The sequence below is a fragment of the Astatotilapia calliptera genome, chromosome 1, assembly GCF_900246225.1.
Source record: "Astatotilapia calliptera chromosome 1, fAstCal1.2, whole genome shotgun sequence".
Taxonomy (NCBI): Eukaryota; Metazoa; Chordata; class Actinopteri; order Cichliformes; family Cichlidae; genus Astatotilapia; species Astatotilapia calliptera.
In genome coordinates, this window is record NC_039302.1 from 10,527,289 (window position 1) to 10,553,465 (window position 26,177).

The following is a 26,177-nucleotide window of genomic DNA, read 5'->3' on the forward strand; positions in this document are numbered from 1 at the left end:
GAGAAGAATTACTGAGCACAAAAGGAACGTCAGCGAGACTCAATGGGCAGTGGCCACTGCAGTCCGATGGATGATAATGACATTGTGCTGGCAGCAACCTCAGGGGACTTGGTCCAGTGTGTGTGTGTGGGTGTGGGTGGGTCTTTGACGTCATAATGTCCCAGTGGAGAGGCATTCAAACTGTGGGAGTCTGGATGGATGTGATAAGGAAGCAGATGACCAGTTATTAGCCAATTTTAAAAAGACAGATGCTGAAGATTATCATTTGAACTTAGATGTAAATAACTGCTTAAATACAGTCAGCATCCCCTAGAAAGTTTAATTCATCGCTCATGTGTACCAACCCCAACTACATCTAAAATTATCGCACACTTTTATTTCAGTAAATTAAAAAAATCAATTTAAAAGTTATATATTGGACACAATAAACACAGATCTTTTTCTGTTGGTTATGTTCTGCAGATTTTTGTAACATATACTGTTTAGAGTTTTTTCAGAAGGTCCTGGTTTTGGATAATCACATATAAAATTTTGTATTTGACAGTTGCTACAGATGTTTGAAAAGCAACAAAAATACACAAAAAAATGTAGGTAAATGTCACAAATCCTGCTTAAAAACCCCTCACAGAAGTGTTGCAGCTCGAACGCAATGGATTACTAATAAAACTAGTAAAACCAGACCATGAAATAGAGTGATTGCTCCAAATGTTACATATTTTACTGTTCATAGTTTGTCAAAGGAGATCACTTTATAACAACCCTGTGTATGATTTTACAATAAAATCCACAATTATTATGTCAGAAGATTACACATTTTTAGGTGTTAAAAACGAAATAAATAATTTTAAAAGACAATATTTTACCTGGCCATGAAGATTATACACATCTTTCTCAAACTAAATGCGCAAAATCTACCATTCACCATTGTTTCACCACAGACTCTCAAAGTTTTTTTGGCATGCCCTGCTAGAGAGAAAAAAAACGTATATAATCTTCCAAAAACCTTTTTTTCTGTTATTAAAAATGAAAAAGGAACAATTTTTTAATTTTAGTTTTAAAAATGGTGCAATATTCTTTGACTTCTTTTTTTTTAAATTCCTTCTCCTGATCCGTCACACCAGCTTCTCCCCCTGAGAATCACTAACATATACAAAGTTGGCGTGACTGCCTGCATGTGTTTGTTTGTGCGTGTTTGACATATACCAGTTCATGAGTGAACAGAGCTCAGGGGTGCCATATAAAAGTGTTAACACTGATCCTCTTGGCAATAACAGGACACTGTGTTTTCCCTCTGAGAGAGCCATCAATCGTTCAACAGCTTATGACAGCTCCTCCAGGGATGGTAGAGCGAGCACATGGTGTACCAATCAACACCATAACTATCACGCACACACAGGCAAACCCACACACACCCTTCCACATGCAGTAGGCCCTTCCTTTCTCACTTCACTACTCTATAAATGACAGTTCGTTGTGCCTGCTTGTGCTTTCACTTTTGTATGCAGACCCATCAAAAGTGACTCTGTTTCCACATTGGTATACAGATTGTTTTGTTCCGGCACTTATTTTGTGTGTGACGTCACTCTTTTTACCAGCTCATCTACTCAAACACAGGAAATGGTGTTCGGTCCAAATCCCTTGTGACAGATCTTTTGAAACTTTGTGCTGTTGCGCAAGTCACTCTGCTATGAATAACAGGAAGGCAGCTATTTTTCATCTCAGTCTAATTGCCAGTCACTCGGCTAAATCTTCATAGTCAGTCTTCATAAGCATGCCCTTATTGGTTGTTTGCAGTTACTAGAATCACACAATTGCAAGAAAAACTTGAGAGTACATTCTTTTTAAAATATTTGCAGCGTTCAATCTGACTGAACTAACACACAATGCAGGTTAATAAACAATCACACAAGTGAACTCTCGCCAATATAACTCATAGAAAGCGGCAACAACCTCCATTTCCTGTAGCTGCTTATGAGAATTGCACACTGATGATGATTAAATGAGGAAGGTTCATTTTTGCAGAGCTGTTTCAATTCACTATTTCTGCAATGCCTTAATAGAGCAGCTGTCTTCAGGTCCGGCAATAGTATTTTAGTTGGGCTAAGGGGTCAGAATTTAGTCTTGAGTTGATAATTCAAAAACATGCGGGTTTTGTTTTTTGGGGGGACGGGGGGTCATTTACTATGGTTCTCCTCATATACTCCTAAATAAAATCTGGACACAATTTTGAATGTATGCTGATCCGTCCATTGTGTGCAGACCCACTTTTCCTCCAAATAAAGTCATGTTAAACTTTAAACTTGGTCGTAGGACTTTTTTAGTGAGCACGCTTTGTAGTGACACCTTTTTATAACGACACTTCTGCAATCCTAACGTCTGATCTCATCTCCTTAAATTAGAGAAACTGCCAAGTAGCTCTAGGGACATTTGTTGCGACAATGACTGTCTTTTTTTTAAACATCTTGTACTGTAAGTTATTACTCAATATGTTCAACAAGACTGCTTGCCTATTCTCTTCTGTTTATCCAATTTAGGCTCACGGGAGGGCTGGAGCCTATCCCAGCTACCATAAGGCATGAGGCAGGGTACACCCTGGCTAGGTTGCCAGTCTGTCGCAGGGCTTACACAGAGAGAGACAACCATTCACGCTCCCATTCACGCCTACGGGTGATTTAGAATCACTAATTAACTTGCTCACACTAACTGCATGTCTATGGACTGTGTGAGGACGCTCGAGGACCTGGAAAGAATATGCAACCCCCACACAGAAAGGTAACGGCCAGAACGTGGATTCAAACCCAGGACCTTCTAATGAGGCAACATGCTCCACATAACATCCAAAACCTATGAGATTGTGTTGCCTTTCTTTATTTTTGCATTGCTAGAGAAGCAGTTTTTTATTATACAGAATGTTTACATTAGATGACAAATAAACCCCAGAACAACCCAATATTGCTGCTATGAATTTAAAAAATCAAATTAATAAATTAAAGTCATTGTAATGTCTCTTTTTGCCAGCCACAGCATTTTGAATGCATGTTATTTGTTTGAAATGGGCAATAGGAATAAAACTTCACTGTCTGATGGCACGATGACTCAAATTGGCAAAATAAAGCAGAAGCAAAGAACATTTCCCATAAAGCCAAGCTTCCTGAGATAGATTTCCTCTCAGCGCAAATGTAAAATGGTAATAACTGCTTATATTACCCCCTACACCCGCTGAATTATGAACTTTACTGCCCAATAGTAGCTGCTGTTGTTTTTCTCAAAATAAAAGTTCAGTATATTTAATTTTAAACTATTTGTTAGATATTCCCAGAAAAACAAAGGATAGGAACTCAGTAATAAATATTTCCTTTTAGTTTTTCAAGTAGGATTGACAGGATGACCCTGCAGGGAAATGGGTCCGTGTGAGTGTCCTGACTGGTACCACAGACTCATGTTTGTTGCTCATCAGCACTGTGTGACTCTGCTCATACGACTTCTCCCTGGTACTACATAAACACACATGACTCACAGTCCAGGTGGGTCTTTTCTCTTTCCTTATATAGCTGTGGTAAACCTAGTCTTTGTATCTGCAGTGAAAAGTTTATCTCCACTTGAGCTATGACTCACCGTAAAAAACGATAGCCCTGGTGATAACCCGTTGTTCCTACTATGACTTATTATAAAATGCAAGCTTGTACAGTGTCGTCTGAGGCAGCGCTGCCATGACTTACCTCTGAGTCATGAGTCACTATAAATGGCTGTTGGTCAATCCCTGTGAGAGCAAATTTCCTTTTGTTAGCATGCCTGCATAATCTCATTGATAGCAGACAGGATATTGAGTTAAGGTCACTCAGTTTGAGACACTGTTTGGAGGCAAAGAGTACTGAATACTGTGCCATATGACACACGGAGTCATTAGGTATCCTCTAACAGCCTTATTAGAGTACTTTCACTTGTAATTCGGGATGTGCTAAACTTGATAAGTAGCAGAGTATGTGGCCAAATATAATTGGAAGAATAATCCACTGAACGTAGACATATTTGATGACAGAAAGTCAGATAAAATAAGCTTTACAACCGATTTCTCATCATATTGACATACCCACAGTGTAACACATATACTTGATATTCAATGAAGGAACTAATCAGTTCTCTTAATTAAGTCTAAAAGTATTACTTTGAGCAAAATCAGATTAATCTAGAATTCTGACTTATTTTCATACTCCTTTACAACGTATAAAGCTCAGTTATCCTTAAACTCATTTTTCTCAGATAACTATACTGTTTCAAAAGAAACATGATGATTATATTACCAGATGTGTATTTTGAGGGTTCAGAAAACTTCAAAAGGGATGAAGGGAACATGATATTCTCCATTTAGTCAGTTTCCTGCAGGAACTTTTCACCTATAAGTAATAGTAAATAGGTAGTACTTACTATAAAGTAGTTTAAAAAAGAATAGGCAGTAGGTACTTTGTAGCAAATGTAAAAGTAGGTCATTAAACTGATATAATAACAGGAAGTAAATGGCATTTTATGTTTCTCAGAGTAAAGCGAACAATTTTTCAGTCATCATTCACTTTATTGAACTTGTTTATTCACATTAAATGAACTTAACTCTGTGACTCATGAGGTGATTTGAAGTGACTCAGTCAGCGAATTCCCATTGTTTAAACAGCTTTCAATGATCTATGTGTCTAAAATGACTGCTGCATATAGTATAACAGCATGATTCTGGTCCTCCTATCATCAGCTCCTTTCACTAATGACTCTAAATTTACTCCAGTGTAAAGCAACTGTTGAGCCCTTAGCACAGCAATCTTAATAATTAACACTTGAACAGCTGTTGCTTCAACCAAGTCTTTTTTTTTTTCAACTTTACTCAACAGTGACACCTCAGTGAGGTATATGTGGACATCATATGCGGACACCACAAACCAGAAATAAGGTACCAGGAGACCAAGAGTGTAGCGCCAAAATGGGAAAATACAATGCAGTAAATGATCAAACTAACTGGCTTTGCCAGGAAAAAATTCTGTTTTTACAGACTTTGGGACTTACATTCAACGACCATTTGAACGCTAGTGGCACAGATTCAACAACATTTCCTCAGACATTTTTCTTCATATTGACAGCATGACAGAGTTGCTACAGATTTGTGGGTTGGAAGTGAACCTGTCACTCCACCACAACTCAAAGCTCCCTACTGAACTGAGATGCAGTAACAAGTGAACAGAAATCGAGACTCATCACATCAGATAACATTTTTCTAGTCTCCTGCTGTCCAATGTTGGTGAGTCTGTGTAAATTAATGGGGGCACAAAGAAAGATCCAAGAATTAATTTCAGTAACCATGACTCCTTCAGTCAGCACCACTGCTCTTGGACTTAAACCCAGGGTTGGCCTTTTAAGGGTCTGACAAAATCAAACCATCGAATTCCATCCAACCATTTTCCTCAGCTTATATAGGACCAGGTCGCAGGGGGCAGTAGCCTAAGCAGAGAAGGCCAGACCACTTCTCTCCCTAGTTCCCTTCTCGGGCTTGTCTGGAGCAACACCAAGGCGTTCCCAGGCCAGCCGAGAGATATAATCTCTCCTGGGTCTGCCTAGGGGCCTCCTCCCAGTGGGACATCACCCTATCTCTAAGAAAGTGGCCAGTCATCCTTCGCAGAAAGCTCATTTACGCCGCTTGTATCCCTGATCTTGTTCTTTCCGTCACTACCCAGAGCTCATGGCCATTTGTGACGGCCGGGACACAGACCGACCGCTAAATTAAGAGCTTCGCGCTCTCTTTACCATGACGGACTGGTACAGGATTCGTGTCACTGCAGCCATAGCACCAATCGGTCTGTCGATCTCACGCTCCCCTCTTACTTAAAGTTCCCCACTTCGGGTATCAACTCATCCCTGACACAGAGTAGGATCTGAGTATTCTAACCAGAGGGTGGAAAAAGGTGAAATTGCACCACCCAGAGGTTATTTTCCGTTATTACAATCATATATACCTAATAAATCATCTTTCTGACAATGTAGGCTACTTACTCAACCAAACAGAATATTATATATCTCATGATTCAGTAAAAGGACTAGATGTTATAGTCCCTGATATTGCATTGCTTTATATGGAGAGAATCTTGAGGGATGGCTTTTATGAGGAAAGGCAGCCCAGAAACTTTACCAGCAGCACACATCGTCAGTATTTTATCTCATAAAATAATTAAAGCTCATTAATCCTGGACATAGGGTCTTAATCTTTCTTTCTCCTCCTAAAGACGATCAGCCATCTTTATGTCTAAAGTCCTGCTACTCTGTGGGATTTTAGTATGCTCCAGTATGCACATCAGCAAACAGAAAAGTGGATGAGACTGAGTAAAATCCCAATTTGACTCATAATTGCACATTATGTCAAATATACCAGCCTGCTATTTGCATTTATATGGCAACTAAAGCCCTCAATCTCAGAGAACATATGCATAGAAGAGCAAGCATTTGGTCACAGACCATTGCTTTTCTTTGTGGCTGATATCATTTCTCAATCGCCTAAGCCCCATTCACACACCCCATGACAATATGCAAAGAATGTCCCTGGGCTAACACTGTATTGCTGCAGCTGAGCAATGCGAGAGGAAGGAGCACTCTGGTTGTTGGAGTTGTTATCAGACTTCATAAGCCTTTAAAAATGTGTAACGTATAAGTCATGGACACGAACAAAAGAGGTCTGCTTCATAAGGGTTCTGCATTACCGAAAAACATGCAAAAAAGAAGACATTAAACTAAAATTTTCCTCGAGATGGATGTTTAACCAATTTAAGATAAATAAGATTAATAGTAGCAGCTTTTTTTGGGTGCTTACTTGTAAAACTGGAGTCAGTCTACGTGCTTGACTGGATACTTTTGTGCCTCCAGCAAGAATGGAAGCAGGAACATTTCAGTGTCAAGCAGTTGCATTCCCCACTACACTGAGCAGGCAAAAACATTCAACAGGCTGACTGAAGAGTCTGCCAAGAACAGGGAAGAATATTGACATGTGACCTGCTTGTAAAGAGAGGGTCAACTAGTGAACTGGAGCCTTGGGATTCTGCAAGGGACCAGCTGGCAGCTACATAAGGATGTGTGAGGAGCAAATAGCTTCCAGTGTGTATGAAGCTTAATGGTAATTAGTATCGAATCACATCAAAGAGATTAAAGCTGGAACATCTGAAGAGCATTTTAACCCAACCCAGATACTGTACCTTCAGTTAGCGAACGCAGTCATCTGTTCACACCTGATGCATTTGTTTACCTCCTGCGCACATGCGCTTGAAATACGTGTACATCATACGTTTGCCTTTGATGTATCAAAGACTTCTGGGCTATGATGTCAGTGCAAAGTTCGGTCAGCTGTAAGTAGCAGCAGGAGCACTGACTACAACAAATCCATGTTTTTCTGTATTTATTTGATTGATTATTTTTTATTATTTGGCGAAAGTAAGTACTAAATGCCCCTAAAGCAGCAAGGGTGGAGTGTTAGGTGCTACAAGCAGTGTTTAAGGTTGGCTGTACCTAACATTGTAGCCACTAACCCAGCAGAGGTTATCACTGACCTCTCTGCGGTTCACACTGAATACCATGTTCTCTCCCAAGTGTTTAGTAAGGATCGGGCCTTGCCGCTCCCGCCTCACCATCCCTATTACTTTTGTATAGGTCTTCTCCCTAGCGCTTCCTTTCCAAACAGTTGCTTGTACAGTTTCTCAAAGCCTGAGCACGGGGCTATGGAGCACTATATAACGGACTCACTTGCAGCAGGCATTATTCGGCAATCCACATCTCCCCTCGGGGCGGGATTCTTCTTTGTTGATAAGAAGGATAAAACCCTGCGCTCCTGCATTGATTTTCGGGGGTTAAATTAAAAACTGTTAAGAATAAGTGCTAGCTGATAGCATACGCCTTTGAGCTACAGCAGGTGCCACAATCTTTTCTAAACTCGACCTCCACAATGCCTATCATCTGGTCTGCCTTCGAGAAGGGGATAAATGGAAAACTGCTTTCAACACTCACCTGGGACACTTTAAGTACCTCGTTATGACGTTTGGCCTCACCAACCCCCCCAGCTGTGTTTCAGGCCTCTTAAAATATGTTTAATAATTGTTTGTTTATACCACACAGGTCTGCTGTTGAGGCTGAAACATTACATGTCTTATTTCACTTCAGCTACATGATGACAGCAAAAATGTTATGTGACGGCTGTGTGCAGGCAGGAGAAGGACCCAAAGTGCAGACTCCGGAGACAGAAAGTAACTCAAAACAGCTTTAATGCTGAACTCAAAAGGGTAACAAAAACTAAGACTACAAAATACACCTATGCAGCCAAAACACACAGCAAGATAAAGGTAGATCACAACAATGACAAACTGAAACACAGGGCTTAAATACATAGAGGGAGCAATCAGGGAATGGACAACAGGAGGGAAACACAGCTGCGGCAAATCAGAACTGACAAGACAAGGAAGCGTAAAGTGAACACACTGAGATAAGACAGAGACCTTCAAAGTAAAACAGGAAACACATAACACAGACTGAACAAAGACACAGACTCACATGCAGGCACTACAACAGAGGGAACAGAGACGTGGGACCAGGGCAGACACAGACACTGACTGGACACGGGGATATAGCGGACAGGGGAGACAGCAACTAAGGATTACACAGAGACAAACCATAAGACATAACTCTAACAAAAACCCAAAGACTAGAAATTATAAATAACATAATAAACTAAAAAACCCTGGGTCAACGACCCAGGCATCCTAACAAAAAAAGCCCATACATAAATGTAAAGAGCTCAGCCAAAGCTGTTCTGATCAGTTTTTAGTTTAATGTTAGTATCTTGGTCACATTTTTAATTTGTTTCTCATAAAATAAAATTATACTGGCACAAATTACGTTTTTCTATGTCTTGTCTGTTATGGTAACTCTGTCCATCACAAGCTGTTTAATTTTGTCATGTGACCTGGCGTAAATGGTAAATGGCCTGTATTTGTATAGCGCTTTGCTTAGTCCCTATGGACCCCAAAGCACTTTACACTACATTTCGTCATCCACCTATTCACACATACACTGGTGATGGCAAGCTACATTGTAGCCACAGCTGCCCTGGGGCGCACTGACAGAGGCGTAGAAAGAGATTGAAGTCCCCGCCCATCCATATCACAGCTAAGAGACAGTAAAAGGTCTCAATATTCAGCCTTATGTGAGTAAAAATCATCAGAGTGCTAAAATAGAGCTTTTCTCTATTTCCAAATAGTGAAAATTTTTTATTCACAAGGATATAAATCAAAATATGTTTGATCAGTATGAGAAAAGCAGTTTGAATAGTAGACATAGCTGTTGTAATGTCTGAGTGTTTGAGGGTGTGTGTGTGTATGAGTACATGTGCCAGCTTCAACCTTGGCAGTTTTGTGTGTTTTTGGAGAAATGCAGGAAGATAAGAACTGTGTCGCCAACTCATCATCCAAATAATCCTAAATCAGAAGAATAGCATAAGCGTTGCAATTCTTAAACACAGAGCGGTTTATATGTGGTTTTGCTGATGGTTAACACCGTTGCACAATCAGGGGGAACCGCAGCCCAAATTGTGAACCTGTGAATAGATTTCAAATTCAAATTCAAATTTTATTTGTCACGTACACAGTCATACACAGTACGATATGCAGTGAAATGCTTGGACAACTACTCGTGACCTAAAGAAAAAAAGAAAAGGCTATGAATAAGATGGGAAATAAATATGAAAATTAAAAAGGGTAAATTTAACTAGGAAGGAATAAAATAAAATAAAATAAAATATAAAAATTTAAGTTAAAAATGAAATAACTGTACAACACAAATTAGAATGAAGGGTAAATTTAACTGGGAAAGAATAAGATAAAATATATAAGTTAAAGTTGAAAATAAAATAACTGTACAACAAAATACACAATACACAGTATAGAAGTATATAAGAATGTGTGAAGAAATATAAATATATATATATACAATAACAACAGCTGTACAAGTATTAAATGGAAATGAAGAAATATAATGTCCAGTGTTGTGCAATCCACATTTGTGTCTTGATTTAAGTGATGAAGTGAAAACAAAGTCCAGAATGTCCAGTGTGTGTGTAAGAACCATATGTGTGGGTCAGTACTGTGTGGTGGTGTGATTGAGAGACCGTATCGCCTGCGGGAAGAAGCTCCTCCTCAGTCTCTCTGTGTTGGTCTTCAGGGAGCGGAATCGCTTTCCTGACCTCAACAGAGAGAACAGTCCGTTGTTGGGATGGCTGAGGTCCTTCACGATCTTCCTGGCCTTGGTCCAGCACCGCCTGCTGGAATTTTTGGCTTTTCATCTGCTCATTTTTGCCGTGTTAGATGGTTAATTCAGAAGGATTTGATTAACATCATATTTCTGAATGCCCAGCTGCTTTCCTGTTGGGTGATTTTCATCAACTTGGAACACTGGGATAAGTGCTTTTTTAGATCCAGTTGTGCTTAAATGCTTATATTGTCAATAATTTTATGAACATATATATATTTTATTAGAAAATGGGTCTGTTTGCCATACCTTTGTTATAGTGGTGGTGGAGATGCACGCACACATGCACAGTGACATTTTATGCCTGCTCCAGAACACAGTCAATACTCTGACCACAAGTTTGCATCATGGTGCTGATCCAGATCCAGAATCCTTATCTTATTGTTTATTCCTAGTGCTATAATAAAAAAGTAATAAAAACAAAAAAATAAAGTAATAAATTGTTGAGAAGCACTAATGCAGCAAAGTGTTCGCAGGTTGCCTCTGTGGTGGCCATCTTATTTTCCCTGCCTCGGTTGAAGCTCTTTTATAGGCCAGTCTGAATTGAGAAGGCGTGGCCTCAGATTATTTAAAACTGGCAGCTTCATAACATAAATATAACTTTGTATAAAATGTATTTATGATTAGTCAGTTTGTTTGACTATCCACTCTGTGCAAGGAAGAAAGGCTATTAAATGTTTAAAGTGCAGAGATAGAATAATTTTACTGCTGTAAAATCAGCATTTTGTCATATTTGAAATAAAAATCTAATATAATGTGTTTCTTCACGTATTTTCTTTTAAAATACAGTCTGTCTTTTTGCATAATATTATATATATATATGATAATAATCCATAATTATGTGGATATACATATCAAATATCAGTTTTTAGTGATATATACATCTATAAATTCTTATTGTTTAGAATAAATCTGCAGCAAAAGTTATGATGGTAACAGTGGTACCCAGGGTAAGTAGTAAGCCACCTTTGTACACCTGAAAACCCATTCAAACCTCAAGTCTCCTCATTAATCCTTAAATCCTATTTCACAGTATAAGTCTGTCATATCAGAGCACATTCAACATAGACTTGAATTTTATTAAGGGGAAAACCGTGTGGCTCTAGTGCTTTTCATCTGTCTTACTGTTCAGTACGTGAAATCTAAACAGATTGTTCGAGGTGTTTTGTAATTAGTAATTTTGTATCATAATATACACAGTCATTTAAGAACTTTCAAAGGACACACATGATTTTTTTTTAAAGCAATGTTTTAATAAATTAAATTAAATAAATGAAATGAAATGAAATGAAATGAAATGAAAAATATTTAATTAAAAAAGAAAAAGGAAAGAGAGAAAACCCCAACAATATGACGACCGGCTGGGTGTGAGGCGCATCAGACTACAAACTGTTAACTAGAGTTACGTGGAGGACGGATGTTTCTCTCTTTTTCCATTTATACTTAACTCCACCACAGTCCTGCATGTCTCCACAGTTTTAGTGTTCATGCCATGCTAGTTTGCCATGAACTCTAAAACTGTAGATACACGAGTACTGGGAGTTGCCCCAGTTGTCATGAATCCGTAGTGTCACGTACTTCACCACACTGATGTTAGATTCCTGTGAGACAAGAAAGATAAATAACAGTTAGTTGAACAAAACCAATGTGACTGTTAAAAAGGTGACAAGATGGTAAAATCAGAGATATGATCATTACTACAAGAGGATATAGGGGATAATCTACAATTATTATTTTCTAAAAAGTTGGTAAAAAAAAAGTGTATGTGCATGTGAACAATGACACAGTGGCCTCACGGCTATCTTAAATGTTTGAAGCGGCCCTCCCTTTGGGTCATATTGAAAGGTACCCAGATAAATGACTGGATCCTCAGCATGTTGATTTCCCTGAGACACAAAGAGATGCATATCAAGTTTTTCTATAACACACTGTAATGTATGCAGAAGTTCAATCGTGTGGTACTGAGGAATCTGTGACTTACAAATACTGAAAACTTCCTGGGCGCACTTGACACGGTCAGATATGGAGATAGCATCTGTGGTATGTGCCCCAGTGACACGTGGCTGATCGTGATGTATTGGGCCAGGCCAATTGAAATCTGTCCCTGGCTACCACCAAATGCCCAGCACTGACCTGGAAGCATTGGTGCCCGGCCCTAAAGAGGGGAACCAAAAGGAAAATAGAGTTGAGTAAAGGGCAAAGCAGTCGGGCTGTTATATCATGACATATTTTGCTTTGTGGAATACGTGTTTTTTTACCTCAAGAAGGATTCTTGGGCTTCTGTATGGTCGCTGGTTGGGACAAATCAACGTGAAACCAAAGATTCGTAGCACCGGTTTATCAGGGGGATAGCTTTCTGACGTCTTATCGTAAATTATTCTAGCTCCTATAGATAAAAAACAGTGAGAAAGAAATTCCAAAACAACAACATATTTTCTTTGGACCTAACTGACAGTTTGAGTTTCTGACTTACCGAGTGACTCCAGGGCAAAGTTTGGCATCCTGTCTGCCACCGGAACTAGAAAGTCTATTTTCTCTTTCAGACTGGCCAGTTCACTTTGAAGCTCCTCGAGTTGTTTCCAAGCCTGCTTGGAGCTTGTAGTGAATATCTATAATTGCAAAAAGAATTTGTTTATGTTTAATGTAAACACCTTTACAATATTACTTTCTGTTCAGGATTGTTTTCCTTTTATTGTTCTTCTAAACTGCATAAGTACGCCATACCTTTGTCATGATGACAGAGGGGATGCCGGTGAAAACTGCCAGACTGAAGAGTAGACCTGGTGGATGAAGAGAAATCATGTGATAAGACGTTAATTCAAAAGAAAATCACATATTGCTACTGGAGAGGATGTAATGGTTTGTGGAAAGGGATCATTTACCAAAAGAGAAGACCAGAAAGATGAGGAGAAATGTCTTTCTTTTTGTTGAGCCACATCCAGGCTCTGCGTCACTTGTGCAAATTTTATGCTCCAAGTCATGTTCAAAGTGACGTTCTTCGCCGTTTCGGAAATGAAATCGACGCCTTTTGAAAACTCTGAATGAAATAAAACCAAATGAGAACAAAAGTCTGCTTGAGAACTGCTGACTGTTTAATGAAAGCATACATGACATGGGTGTATACACACGTTTGACAGCAAAAAAATATGCATACAAACACTTACCTATACAGTCTCTCCTTATAGGAGATGACTGGTTTGCCGGTGCTATTATAATAGCCATTAGACTGTAACCGACTGCTTCTTTTCAGCATAGCTGTGAAAGACAAATATGGAAAGAATTGTTTTTTTAAATACAAATATAGAACATATATTGTGCAACAAAATCTTACAGACCTTGTTGCCTTCTTTGGGAAATCATATTTTAAAGATTTGGTACTTACTTTCACCAAATAATCAGAATAATCAGTAAAGTCAGATAAACGGGATTCGTTGCAGTTAATGCTGTCCTATCGAGACTTCTTGCTGCTAAGTTAATCTTGCGAATTTTTGACGTCATACGAAATGCTTTGCTCTTTCCACCTTATGACGTACACGTGTTCCTAGCGCATGCGCACAGAAGGTAAACAACTCCGCTAACGGTAGGTACAATATCTGGGTTGGGTTGAAATGCTCTTCAAATGTTCCAGCTTTAATCTCTCTTATGTTGACGTGATTCGACACTACTTACCATTAAGCTGCGTACACACTGGAAGCTATTTGGTCCTCGCACATCGCTATGCAGCTGCCAGCCGGTCCCATGCGGATGTCCGAGGCTCCGGTTGCCTAGGTGACCGTTTGTTTACGAGCAGGAAAGAGGAAAAAAAGTTGGAATAAATTGCGATGAGCTGTGAAATCAATTTAGTGTCCTCTTTTTTCCATGCAGAACCCTTATGAGGCAGATCTCTTTTGTTTGTGTCCATGATTTATATAGTCTGATAACAACTCCAACAACCAGAGTGCTCATACCTCTCGCATTGCTCAACTGCAGCAATACAGTGGTTTGCATATTGTCATGAGTGTGTGAATGGGGCTCAGGCGAGTGAGAATTGATATCAGCCACTAAGAAATGCTTGCTCTTCTATGCATATGTTCTCTGAGGGTTTTAGTTGCCCCGTAAATGCAAATAGCAGGCTGGTATATTTGACATAATGTGCAATTATGAGTCACATTGGAATTTTACTCTCAGTCTCATCCACTTTTCTGTTTGCAGCGTATGATGTGCAGCAGACATGCTCATAAAATCCCACAGAGTAGGAGGACTTTAGACATAAAGTATGTTGTTCGTCTTTAGGAGAAGAAAAAAGATTAAGATTTTTCAGGATTAATGAGCTTTAATTACTTTATGAGATATATAATATTTGATTTGGTTGAGTAAGCAACCTACATTGTCAGAAAGATAAATTGTTAGGTCTATATGATTGTAATAAAGGAAAATAGCCGCTGGTAGTGCAATTGTACCTTTTTCTCTTTATTCACAAAGGCTGTCGATTTGGTTGGAATACTCAGATCTGTGGCTGCTGACATGCCTCAGTGTGAGTGCACTCTTAGCACTCTGTGTTTGTCAAACACCAATTAATTATTTATATTTATTTTTTGCAACTTCCTTTTATTAAATCATACATTTCATAAGTCAGACATTCTCTGAGATTAGTGGCTCCAGTATATTGCTCTGACCAACCAAACACAGCAAGATCAGACTGTGAACAAGCTCTGAGCGAGGCCTGTTATCAGAATCACCGTTCCGTTTCTGATTCATTATACTGGTTAACTGAAACATATTTATTTTTCTTTATTTTTTTATTTAACATGCCAGTATTGAGCAATTGAGCATGCCTAACTCTCATTAAAACCAAATATAAGTTATGCTAACTGGTACATATTCATGTTTAATATGTTTTGTTATATTTTGATTTGTTTTTAAAAAAAAAAAGATTTATGAAATGCTGAACAGGTCACTTCAAGTATGTGTCATATTTGTGTGACACTGTTGAGCGAATGTGATTAAATAATAATGATATCTTGATTAAAGTATGATGTAAGCCCAGTGTGCAGGGCTGTTATATGCCTAATGGGGAAGGTGGTGACATATTACTAATTGTTATGTTCATATCAAGGTTTTAGCTGTTAATTTAATTATAATCTCAGCTGTGGGTTAAGGTTTATCTGGGAAATTCTGTAAGAGGTTGAAAATGGATATACACTTAAACAATGTTTTGTTTTGTTTTTGTGTACCACACAGGTCTGCTGTTGAGACGGAAACATTACATGCCTTATTACACTCGTGCCACATGGTGGCAGCAAAAACTCGCCAGTTGCACAGTGAGCAGCAAGTGCCTGCTGAACAAAGATAAAAACTCACTAACAGTGTCTATTTACATGAATCAACATTTCTTAGACAGCATTTTGATATGAAACAGTAGAGGTAAACATAAGTATTACTAACAACACTATTAAAGGTTGGATTGTGTTTAGTTTATACAACAAGTGAAACTATTTCTAAATAGAGACATTATAAAGTTTAACAAGAATTAAATTTTTTTAAAAATTCATTTCTTTTGCTCCTTTTAGAAAAATCTATTTCCAGTGGATACACTAGTATAAATGCCTTCTGTGGGCTGTAGCAGCGTTGTTTGCATGTTTCTTTTGTTATTTTCTCACTACAGGGAGTGCAGAATTATTAGGCAAGTTGTATTTTTGAGGAATAATTTTATTATTGAACAACAACCAGGTTCTCAATGAACCCAAAAAACTCATTGATATCAAAGCTGAATGTTTTTGGAAGTAGTTTGTAGTTTGTTTGTAGTTTTAGCTATTTTAGGGGGATATCTGTGTGCAGGTGACTATTACTGTGCATAATTATTAGGCAACTTAACAAAAAAACAAATATATACCCATTTCAATTATTTATTTTTACCAGTGAAACCAATATAACATCTCCACATTCACAAATATACATTTCTGACATTCAAAAACAAAACAAAAACAAATCAGCGACCAATATAGCCACCTTTCTTTGCAAGGACACTCAAAAGCCTGCCATCCATGGATTCTGTCAGTGTTTTGATCTGTTCACCATCAACATTGCGTGCAGCAGCAACCACAGCCTCCCAGACACTGTTCAGAGAGGTGTACTGTTTTCCCTCCTTGTAAATCTCACATTTGATGATGGACCACAGGTTCTCAATGGGGTTCAGATCAGGTGAACAAGGTGGCCATGTCATTAGTTTTTCTTCTTTTATACCCTTTCTTGCCAGCCACGCTGTGGAGTACTTGGACGCATGTGATGGAGCATTGTCCTGCATGAAAATCATGTTTTTCTTGAAGGATGCAGACTTCTTCCTGTACCACTGCTTGAAGAAGGTGTCTTCCAGAAACTGGCAGTAGGACTGGGAGTTGAGCTTGACTCCATCCTCAACCCGAAAAGGCCCCACAAGCTCATCTTTGATGATACCAGCCCAAACCAGTACTCCACCTCCACCTTGCTGGCGTCTGAGTCGGACTGGAGCTCTCTGCCCTTTACCAATCCAGCCACGGGCCCATCAAGACTCACTCTCATTTCATCAGTCCATAAAACCTTAGAAAAACCAGTCTTGAGATATTTCTTGGCCCAGTCTTGACGTTTCAGCTTGTGTGTCTTGTTCAGTGGTGGTCGTCTTTCAGCCTTTCTTACCTTGGCCATGTCTCTGAGTATTGCACACCTTGTGCTTTTGGGCACTCCAGTGATGTTGCAGCTCTGAAATATGGCCAAACTGGTGGCAAGTGGCATCTTGGCAGCTGCACGCTTGACTTTTCTCAGTTCATGGGCAGTTATTTTGCACCTTGGTTTTTCCACACGCTTCTTGCGACCCTGTTGACTATTTTGAATGAAACGCTTGATTGTTCAATGATCACGCTTCAGAAGCTTTGCAATTTTGAGACTGCTGCATCCCTCTGCAAGATATCTCACTATTTTTGACTTTTCTGAGCCTGTCAAGTCCTTCTTTTGACCCATTTTGCCAAAGGAAAGGAAGTTGCCTAATAATTATACACACCTGATATAGGGTGTTGATGTCATTAGACCACACCCCTTCTCATTACAGAGATGCACATCACCTAATATGCTTAATTGGTAGTAGGCTTTCGAGCCTATACAGCTTGGAGTAAGACAACATGCATGAAGAGGATGATGTGGACAAAATACTCATTTGCCTAATAATTCTGCACTCCCTGTATATGCTGCAACTTCTCAGTGGTTACCCAGCATGGCCCCTGCAGCGTTGGTGGCTGTTCCTTATACTGCCTCCTCCTGGTCCCGGCGCAGTACTGCAAGAGAAGGAGAATCCGGTTGTTCAGTGATGACGCGACGAATCCTACTTCCGGGTCTAAAGTAGTCTGCGTTTAATATGGCTTTTGTGTTGTTAACATGTTTAATGTTATGTATTTTCTTCTATTTGATCTCAAAAAGCTCCTAAAACAGTCAGTGATCACTGTTGACCTCCCTCGGCTTTTATTACCGCTAATCATTTATTTAAGCTCAGTTTTTAAAACCTTAGGATGTAACTACAGCCCAGCCCATGCAGCAGTATATGAATGACTAACCTCGTATTGTGGATGGATTATCTCAGTTGTTCTCCTGGCTGAAGTTTGGTCCTTTTACAGCATCCTGCCATGCGATTACATTTGTTCCTGACCACCGAGAACACTCACGGTAACTTTTATCGAGTGGAAAAAAAGTTAGCTTGTTTATATTATGCTAACATAGCTGTGTCGCTAGCGGTCACGTAGCACATCATTATATACCAGCTAGCCCAACTTCAGTAACCCTACAAACGTCACTGCTGTTTAGTTTTCTGTCTTCATTTATGCTGGAAGTGATAACAGAGCTGTACGTTTTAATTTGTTTCCAAAACCCAGCAGTCAGGACATGCTATATTGTATTTAGATAGAAGCTAGCGAGCTAACTTCATGCTAACTTCTAACTCCGTTAAATGTCATAAATTCCGTTTTCATGGATGCCTGGATGTTAAACTCAATTGTTACACCTGGTAGAGCAGAACACAGATCATTTTATTAAAGATGAAAGACTTTAGACAGTTTTTCAACTCTCAGTAATGCCATAGTGATCGTTTGATATATGGACCTGCAGCGGAGTTTAGGCCCAGACACGGCTAGTGACGTCAGACTGAACAACCGGATTATAAAATACTCCCCAGCTTTACCAGCCCAGCTTCTTCTGGTATTGCCCTCCACCCTGAACCCTCCAGCTTCAACTCTCACCATGCTGTTGAGCCACAGCCACATCCCACAGCCGCGGGTGATATTCACATTTTACTTTTAATTAAAATCACAGATGTTTTAAAATTACTTTTCAAACTCTTGTCAAATGTCCTTGCTCTACTGGATGTCATGAGTATGATGGATTTCCTTACTGCTCTGAAGATCTGCCTCAGAGACAGGAAACCAAATAACTAAACTGATTACAGTGTGCCTGTGTCAGGGTGTTTTAAAGGGTGAAATGGGTCATGCTTGAATTTTAGGCGTGATTTTAAAGGCCTCTGAAAAATAATTGTTCTAGTAAAGTCAGAATTGCACTGTAGATGCAAGGATAACTGGCATGTAATATCTGCAATATGCACAGTATTCCATTGTTTTTTAGGTGCAATGCAATGCAAACCCTGGTGCCAACATTTCTGTGGTTTGAGTTTTAGTTAAAAAGAAAAAAAAAGTTCTCCTTAGGTTTTGAAGATGTCTTGATTTTCAGGACTTTCCAGCACATTATAGATGAAAATGTAATAGCACAAAGAAACACAGACAGAGAGGGAGAAATCAGATTTGAACGTAGCACTGCAGGGCATGTGTTGACAACTCCTTCAGTTATCTCAAGAACATCAGTAGCGATGGTTGTGTTGCCTTTAGGGCTCAGGCTAGTACTTGTAACACTAGCACCCTGACAGGCCAACATAGTTTTCTCACCTCCACCTCGGTTTGATTGACAGTAGAGGAGTTATCTTCTCTTGTCAGTTCGATGGGTTGAAAATGATTCCTTCAGTTTCCAACATGTTACCCTTAGAGCTGCAGGGGCTCTCTCAATTCCACCTTTTTATTTTTGTTTTTAACACCTTCCTTGAGACAAAGGGTGAGAGAAGAAAAATGGATGTTATACCTCTGACTGGCTCAAATGGGGTCGGACAACGAGGCTTTGTGGCTTTAGATGGCTGCTGCAGTTCAGTAACATGCTTTGATATGAGGGATAATGTCTTTGAAAGAAAAGAAGAAAGGAAAAGAGATGAAAGAGTCACGTTTAATGTCTCCAGCCGTTTGGGGCTGTCTGATGCAGCCCTGCACTTTCTTGTGTTCAGGTTCAGTTTAGTCTTGCTCACAAATGAAGCCGTTACCACAGATTGCAGATGTCACGAATGCAGCCAGTTAGAGCATTAAACATAATAATTATACTGAGAAGGATGAAAGGCCTATGGGCAGGTCCATTATATTATTATTTTCAGTGTATAATTAATGAGTTCTTTAAATGCTTTTATTTAAAAGGTGAATGGGAAGACAAAAGGAAGAAAATGTAAAAAGAAAATCTCTAAATTGGGATTTACTTCCATTTTTAAACTGCACAATGTATAGAAATCTGAAAGCTCTGGACAGGACTTTAAAGGGGACGTCATTAAATGTGTAAAATAACTAAGTCCACTCTTACTGCTTCCAAAGGAATAAAGAGGGTCAGTAAGCAGCTAGATCCTGCTAGTCGAATGCACTTGATTAACTGATCGTCATAATTTGTTTTCATTTTTATTTTTATATATGTATCATGTAACAATGCCAAAGCTGAGAGGCAGAGAAAAGAGAAGGAAAAAAGGAGAAAAAATAGGTGAATCGATAAGACTAAAAGGTCAAAGCACAAATAAAGTGGAACGGGTCATCAACTGCTGCATCTGCAACAAAGACAAACAGCACCTGAAAGGGGAAAAAATAGATACACAAACGTGTGTGTGTGTGTGTGTGTGTGTGTGTGTGTGTGTGTGTGTGTGTGTGGTGAGCGTGAGACAAACAATGAGGGTGGGAAACTGCAATAACGGCCCCTGGGGCCCAAAGGCTGACAGAGCAAAGTCCAGGAGGCCCGGCCAGTTCACGGACCCCCAAAAGAGCTGAAGACCCGAGGACACATGTCCTGATCTACCACGGTCTACCATCGCATGTCTAGAGCCCCAAAAGACCAGAAGCAACAGGCAGCCGACTCTGCCAGAGGCCGGGTGTCGGAGTACGAGCTGAGGGCAGGGCGCCAACGTTCTTTTTCACATCTGGGGTGTAGCTGTAGGATGGGAATAACAGTGCGCTGGTTGGTCCAGCACTATGGGCGAGACTTTAATGTATTGCATTAGATGAAGGGCTAAAATAATGTTCAACAATTAATGGTCGCAAGTAGAAATCTGTGATTCAATTCAGACTACTTTTAAATGTCCTGATAAAGATAAACTGTATTTCCTTAACCTTTAATCTGTTTTCTCATCTTCCCTCATTTACCTTCCTGATTATGCACTGCCTTGGTATCATAATATCCTCGACATGATAAATATTGATAAAGTAGCATGCATGATCGTTTAGCTTTTAAATCCAACAACAACAACGAGAACAGCAGAGCTGCTAGCATGGCTGCAGAGCCATTGAATAGTAACAGTTCAGTTTCTCAATGTGTATTGGAAGAATTTTATATTTAATACATTTTATTCACATTTTGTGACATTTATTAGTTTTTCAGAAATGCACAAACTTCTGAGGAGTAGATAAACTGCGGCTTTATGAATGTTCACTTACAAGCGTGTAGCGACAGGCTCATTCTTCAAGCTAATTGCTGTCAGTTTTAAATGCTGTTCATGCAAATTAAAAAAAAACCCCAACAACTCCTGACAAGACTAGGTCAGCATTAAACATGCTGCTATGCATACTGAAATTTATCTACATCTACATTTTCACATGCTTCTCACTATGTCACAGCATTTATATGTGCTTTCCGTTGTGCTTGCACAGCACATCAGGGCATCTGCTATGATCTAGACACTTTATGGTACAGGAGGAGAAAAAACGGGCACGGTCAGCTGTGCTTAAATGATGCCTTTTGGGTCTGTTCAGAAATTTTCTGTTTAGAAAAGTCACGCAAACACATTTGTACAGGATTTAAAATCAGCTCAATCGCTAACAAAGGCAAAACACAGTGTGCACAACAGAGAAATGAGACTTCCCCCAGCGAAACGAAACCTGAGCAGGGTCGGTCGGTTCTGAAATCTACCACACTGGCATCTACCAGAGCCAAAACCTCACTGTGGAAGTTTGGAAAGCAGAGTGGAGTGACAGCATTTCCTGCATCCATTTAGAATACCGCAATATGGAAAACATTTAAACCTCTTAAAGAAGAAAAGTCAAGTCGTACAGTGGTTGCGCAGTGATTGTTTTTTTAATTTATTTGTGTGTGTGTGTGTGTGTGTGGGGGGGGGGGGGGGGGGGGGGGGCACTGGTATTTTGGATAAATGCAAGTTTTGTAAGTGGAATCTTTTATCTGTGAACAATAAGAAATTGAAAACAGGACTGGTTTTGATATTTGATGGTGTGGTCTCGTGCTGTAGCTATCGTCCGGGTGGTGTGGCTCTACTCCAGCATAACCAGCCATGATATTTTCACTAACCACTATTGAACCACTATTTGACAACCATATGTTGTGTGCTTTTTCATTGTTTTCAGATACATGCCTTTCAAAAAGATGGAGGAAAGAAGCAAGCTAGCCCCGATCTAGTTGTTATTTGATGTCTGGCAGATTTATGCAACATGTAAGAATAAGACATCATATGCATTCAGCTTTTATGAACACTAATAGTGCCATGGATTTGGTTTTTTCCCCAATCTCTAGTCTAGGCTGGGTTAAGCACATATTGCTTCCTAGTGTTCCCCGTGTGGCTGAAGAGTGTCCCCACCGAGCTGCTCACCCTGCTACAACTGTACAACCAGCATAAAACAGACCAGTGCCCCCCAAGTATCCTTCCCAGACCGAGCAAGTAAGCAGTCACATATATTTTGTGCAACTCTCGTGAATTAATCCACTTAACGGCTACCCTGAGGTACCCCTGAGCAAGGTACCGTCCCTACACACTGCTCCCCGGGCGCCTGCTTAGTGGGCTGCCCACTGCTTCACTGAGTGAATGGGTCAAATGCAGAGAAAAACAAGTAATTTCCCCATGGGGATCAATAAAGTATCCATTATTATTATTATTATTATTATTATTATTATTAATTAACCAGGGGTGACCAACCTCTCCTCTCCACTAGTGGCTCCAGTCCCTGTGATCCAAATTGTCCCCAATAGTTTCCGTGGCTGTGTCTGTTTGCCTCAGCTCAATAAACCTTTTGAATTTTGAACTTGTCTTTATTGGGTCCTGCTTTAGAAGCCACTTAGCTTTATTGCCACTTTGGCATTTGACAAATAGGTCTATAATTGGGTTGTGCATAGCTTGTAAAGTGGAAAAATCCAATATTGGTATGTTTGCATTTATGTCCACAGTGCGTTTTGTTAAGAAACAGTTGAAGAGAAAAACTTAAAAACGAAGAAAGTGGGGGATGATATACAGTTGGCTAACAGGCCTCTAGTCAGGTGAACAGGTGAGAATGATGCCGTTTTTTCCCTATATGCATTTTTTTTTATGTCGTTCCATATTGAGTGTGAACGGCTTTTTTATTAACATTTGCTTCTACTTGTACAGCCAGAAGGAGTTCCAGGGTCTCAGGTGCTCATCAGGGGGATGCAGCTGTAACATCTGGCCAAGACTAACCTCCCTGCTATCAGCGCATTTTGTGGCACTTAGAGTAACATAACGACTTGCAGCCAGCTCAGGTAATCTCATCTTCTCCCGGCTGCTCTGCTCTGCTTCTAGTCACCTGTAAAACGCACACACACATGGAGATAGAGCACAGGAGATGTACGTCTGTGAATGACAGCAAAGTGCATTGAACACTCTGACACTGAGGTGGAAATGCTGCATTAGGTCAAATAAAAAAGTAAATAAACAAAACAATGTAGATAAAATAGGGACTAGCTAGTCATTTTCAACAGGAAGAGGAGGTGGGCTGCCCCTTGATGCCGGTAGGGCAAACACCATAATACTAAATAGGCAGCAAAGATTAAAGTCAGCAATTGAGATCACTGAGAAGCCAAGATTTTTTAAAAGTTTGATGCTTAACATAAATTTTCACATCACACTCGGTGGCTGTGTTGGTGCAGAAAATCCTTAACTTCTTTACTTCTACACCTACAGGTGCTGCCTCAGTCTGGATTAGACCTATCCATCCATCCATCCATCCATCCATTCGCTTCCGTTTATCCTTTTCAGGGTCGCGGGGGGCGCTGGAGCCTATCCCAGCTGTCATAGGGCGAGAGGCGGGGTACACCCTGGACAGGTCGCCAGTCTGTCGCAGGGCTAACACACAGGGACAGACAACCATTCACGCTGACATTCACTCGCACATTCACACCTAGTGACAATTTAGATTAATCAATTAACCTATCCCCACAAGCTGCATGTCTTTGGACGGTGGGAGGAAGCCGGAGTACCCGGAGAGAACCCACGCAAACACGGGGAGAACATGCAAACTCCACACAGAAAGACCCCGGCCTGATGGAGGAATTGAACTCAGGACCTTCTTGCTGTGCGGCAACAGTGCTAACCACCGTGCCACCGTGCTGGATTAGACCTAATGAATGATAAATGAGTCTTGTAAAAACAAACGAGAATCTCCCCTCTCTGTGTTTTTCAGTACCTGGCAGTGGTTAATAAACCAACCTGTGGATCACAACCGTTTTAAAGGGTAAAAAACGTCACTTTCTACGTTTGCCGATTGGTCAGAACTATTTTCTGAGACACAGGTGAACTGATAAAAACCAAAAACCTGTTCGGGTGATCTAAGGGGTTAAACCCGAGTTGGAGTATCTCTTGGCTGTTGTTCAAAAGGCGAGCAGCTTCAGGCCGAACTGGTCGCGGCTCAGAGCAGCTGAAAGAGAAGGCTGTCTCCACTCCCCCCCGGTCTCCATATAATTACACTATGGCTGACAGACACGGTGCTTAAGGTAACAAAACAAAGACGAACTGGAAAATAAACAGCACCTCAGTCATTCATTGAAAGGGTGAGCGAGAGATGAGTGCGGTGCGGAGTTTTGTATAGACAATAGTTTTACTGCGAGCTGGATGTGGTTTACAGTGAAAACAAAGACATTTCCTTATAACTCCTAAAAGTGACAGTTATTACTCATTTTCATTTATTACTGATGTAAAACAAAGCTCCAACACAACTGTTGTTTTATTTCTAATAGCAAAAATGAGTCATGTTCCCTTCAGTTTGTAATTTGCTGACAGAGACGTCACACACTAAATATAAGTGACATAAGTGTATGTGTGTGTTTGACTTTGAGACTGGGTTTGTTCATTTGTCACGAATACAAGGAGTGTATGATACAAAGTATCAGGAAAAAACGAAGAAATGTGTCTTTAGTGTAAATTGTACTTAAGAGCAAAAAAGAGGAAACAATAATTCCCTAATAAATTTAATTAAACTCTGCGACAGTTTAATTAAAGGTGTAAAAAGTGCAATATGGGCAGCATGGTTGGAGAGTAAATTTGACCAGTATATTATTCACTCTCTAATATAAACCTCCAGCATTTTGGCTGGTGATCATAAACAATTAAAAAAGAAAGCAGTGGTGCACATGGATGGACTATGGCCGCAGGTCTAATAAAACTAATGGAGCTTGAATTCCAGTAACACCTGTGCTCTAACTAAACTGATCTTTTTCATTAGCCTTTGTTCAGTCATCCATCCATGTTCCTAACCAGCAAGCTAATTTAAGATTGCGGGGGGTGGGGCGGTGGGTGGAGTCTATTCAGCTGCAGTAGGGTGAGAGGGAGGCTGTCTGAGCTGTCTGCGGTTTCACACACAAGAGGGCTCTCTAACAGCTGAGATATTGATCCACGGGCCCACTCAATAGCAAAGTGACAAAACACTGTCAAGGTGATGATGACGCGATGGAGAGTGAAGATTATGGATTCTGAGGTTTGAGCTTTTGGCTCCGGATATTTTTTTAGATTTTTGTACTCGGATCATTTGGAGCCTTTGGTTTTAAAAGTATACTGACATATTTATGTAGATTTAACAATACTGATATTTTCAGTGGTGCTAGTACCAAATTTTGATTGATCACACCACAGGACAGTTTTCCACAGAGTGGTTCAAACCTCAACAGTGAAACTCAGCCTTACTGTGATGCTCTTTTTATGCCCATCATTGTTGCATTAGCTGAATTTGTTGAAAATGTCAAAACTAGTGTTTTTTTTTTACTTGTCTAATATTTGTCTAGTCTAAGAACTAGTTTAATTTTTGGTTTCCCGATACAACTTTGTTTTTTCATGCAAAATTTTTTTATATATCTGGTATCAAATTCTAACAGAGCAGGAAAAACAATGATATTTCTCAGTTTTAGTACTTAATATAATTTTTAAATATGTATGCATGCAATCAAATATGTAATTAGATACATTTCTAGTACACATATGATTTGAAAATCCAAATTTCTTTGGGTAAAGTGTTGAATTAGACTGGGCCCTGTGACTGACTTATCTTCTACCAGTAGCTGACACAGTATATGAAATCATCTTTAATTCCATCGCATTTTCCTGCTACACTGGTCAAGGCGATATTGTAGCTTCCTGTGTAAGCTGGTAGTTCCCAGCCTCAGGACTCCTTTCAAAGCATCACATGATAAATCTGTGGGGGAGATTTGATAACAAAGATAGAAAACCCCCCCACAAACAACACACAATTGTGTTAATGTCTGCTATTTTTTTCTGGAATATGTGTTTC

At 39.8% G+C, this 26,177-nt stretch overlaps 1 protein-coding gene and 1 long non-coding RNA gene across 4 annotated transcripts; one reads left to right on the forward strand and one right to left on the reverse strand.

Annotated features, from left to right (window-relative positions):
- Nucleotides 1-11,663: 11,663 nt before the first annotated feature.
- LOC113018553 (SUN domain-containing protein 2-like) lies at nt 11,664-14,251 on the reverse strand. 3 transcript variants are annotated; one of them, XM_026161771.1, is made up of 9 exons: nt 13,987-14,251; nt 13,482-13,572; nt 13,200-13,354; nt 13,042-13,097; nt 12,791-12,926; nt 12,576-12,703; nt 12,299-12,472; nt 12,114-12,203; nt 11,664-11,918 (listed from the first exon to the last, which is right to left on the reverse strand). In XM_026161771.1, the coding sequence occupies exons 2-9, from the start codon at nt 13,568-13,570 to the stop codon at nt 11,796-11,798; spliced, it is 951 nt and encodes a 316-aa protein (XP_026017556.1). In that variant the 5' UTR covers nt 13,571-13,572; nt 13,987-14,251; the 3' UTR covers nt 11,664-11,795. The 3 variants fall into 3 exon arrangements, with proteins under 3 accessions (XP_026017556.1, XP_026017464.1, XP_026017638.1); XM_026161679.1 differs by lacking the exon at nt 13,987-14,251 and adding an exon at nt 13,700-13,794; XM_026161853.1 differs by lacking the exon at nt 13,987-14,251 and adding an exon at nt 13,700-13,794 and having other exon boundaries at nt 11,859-11,918; nt 12,167-12,203.
- A 7,838-nt stretch (nt 14,252-22,089) lies between these two features.
- LOC113018661 (uncharacterized) lies at nt 22,090-23,459 on the forward strand. Its single transcript, XR_003271845.1, has 3 exons — nt 22,090-22,327; nt 22,831-22,928; nt 23,030-23,459. It is a non-coding gene; the product is annotated as an uncharacterized LOC113018661 (long non-coding RNA).
- The last annotated feature ends 2,718 nt before the right edge of the window (nt 23,460-26,177 follow it).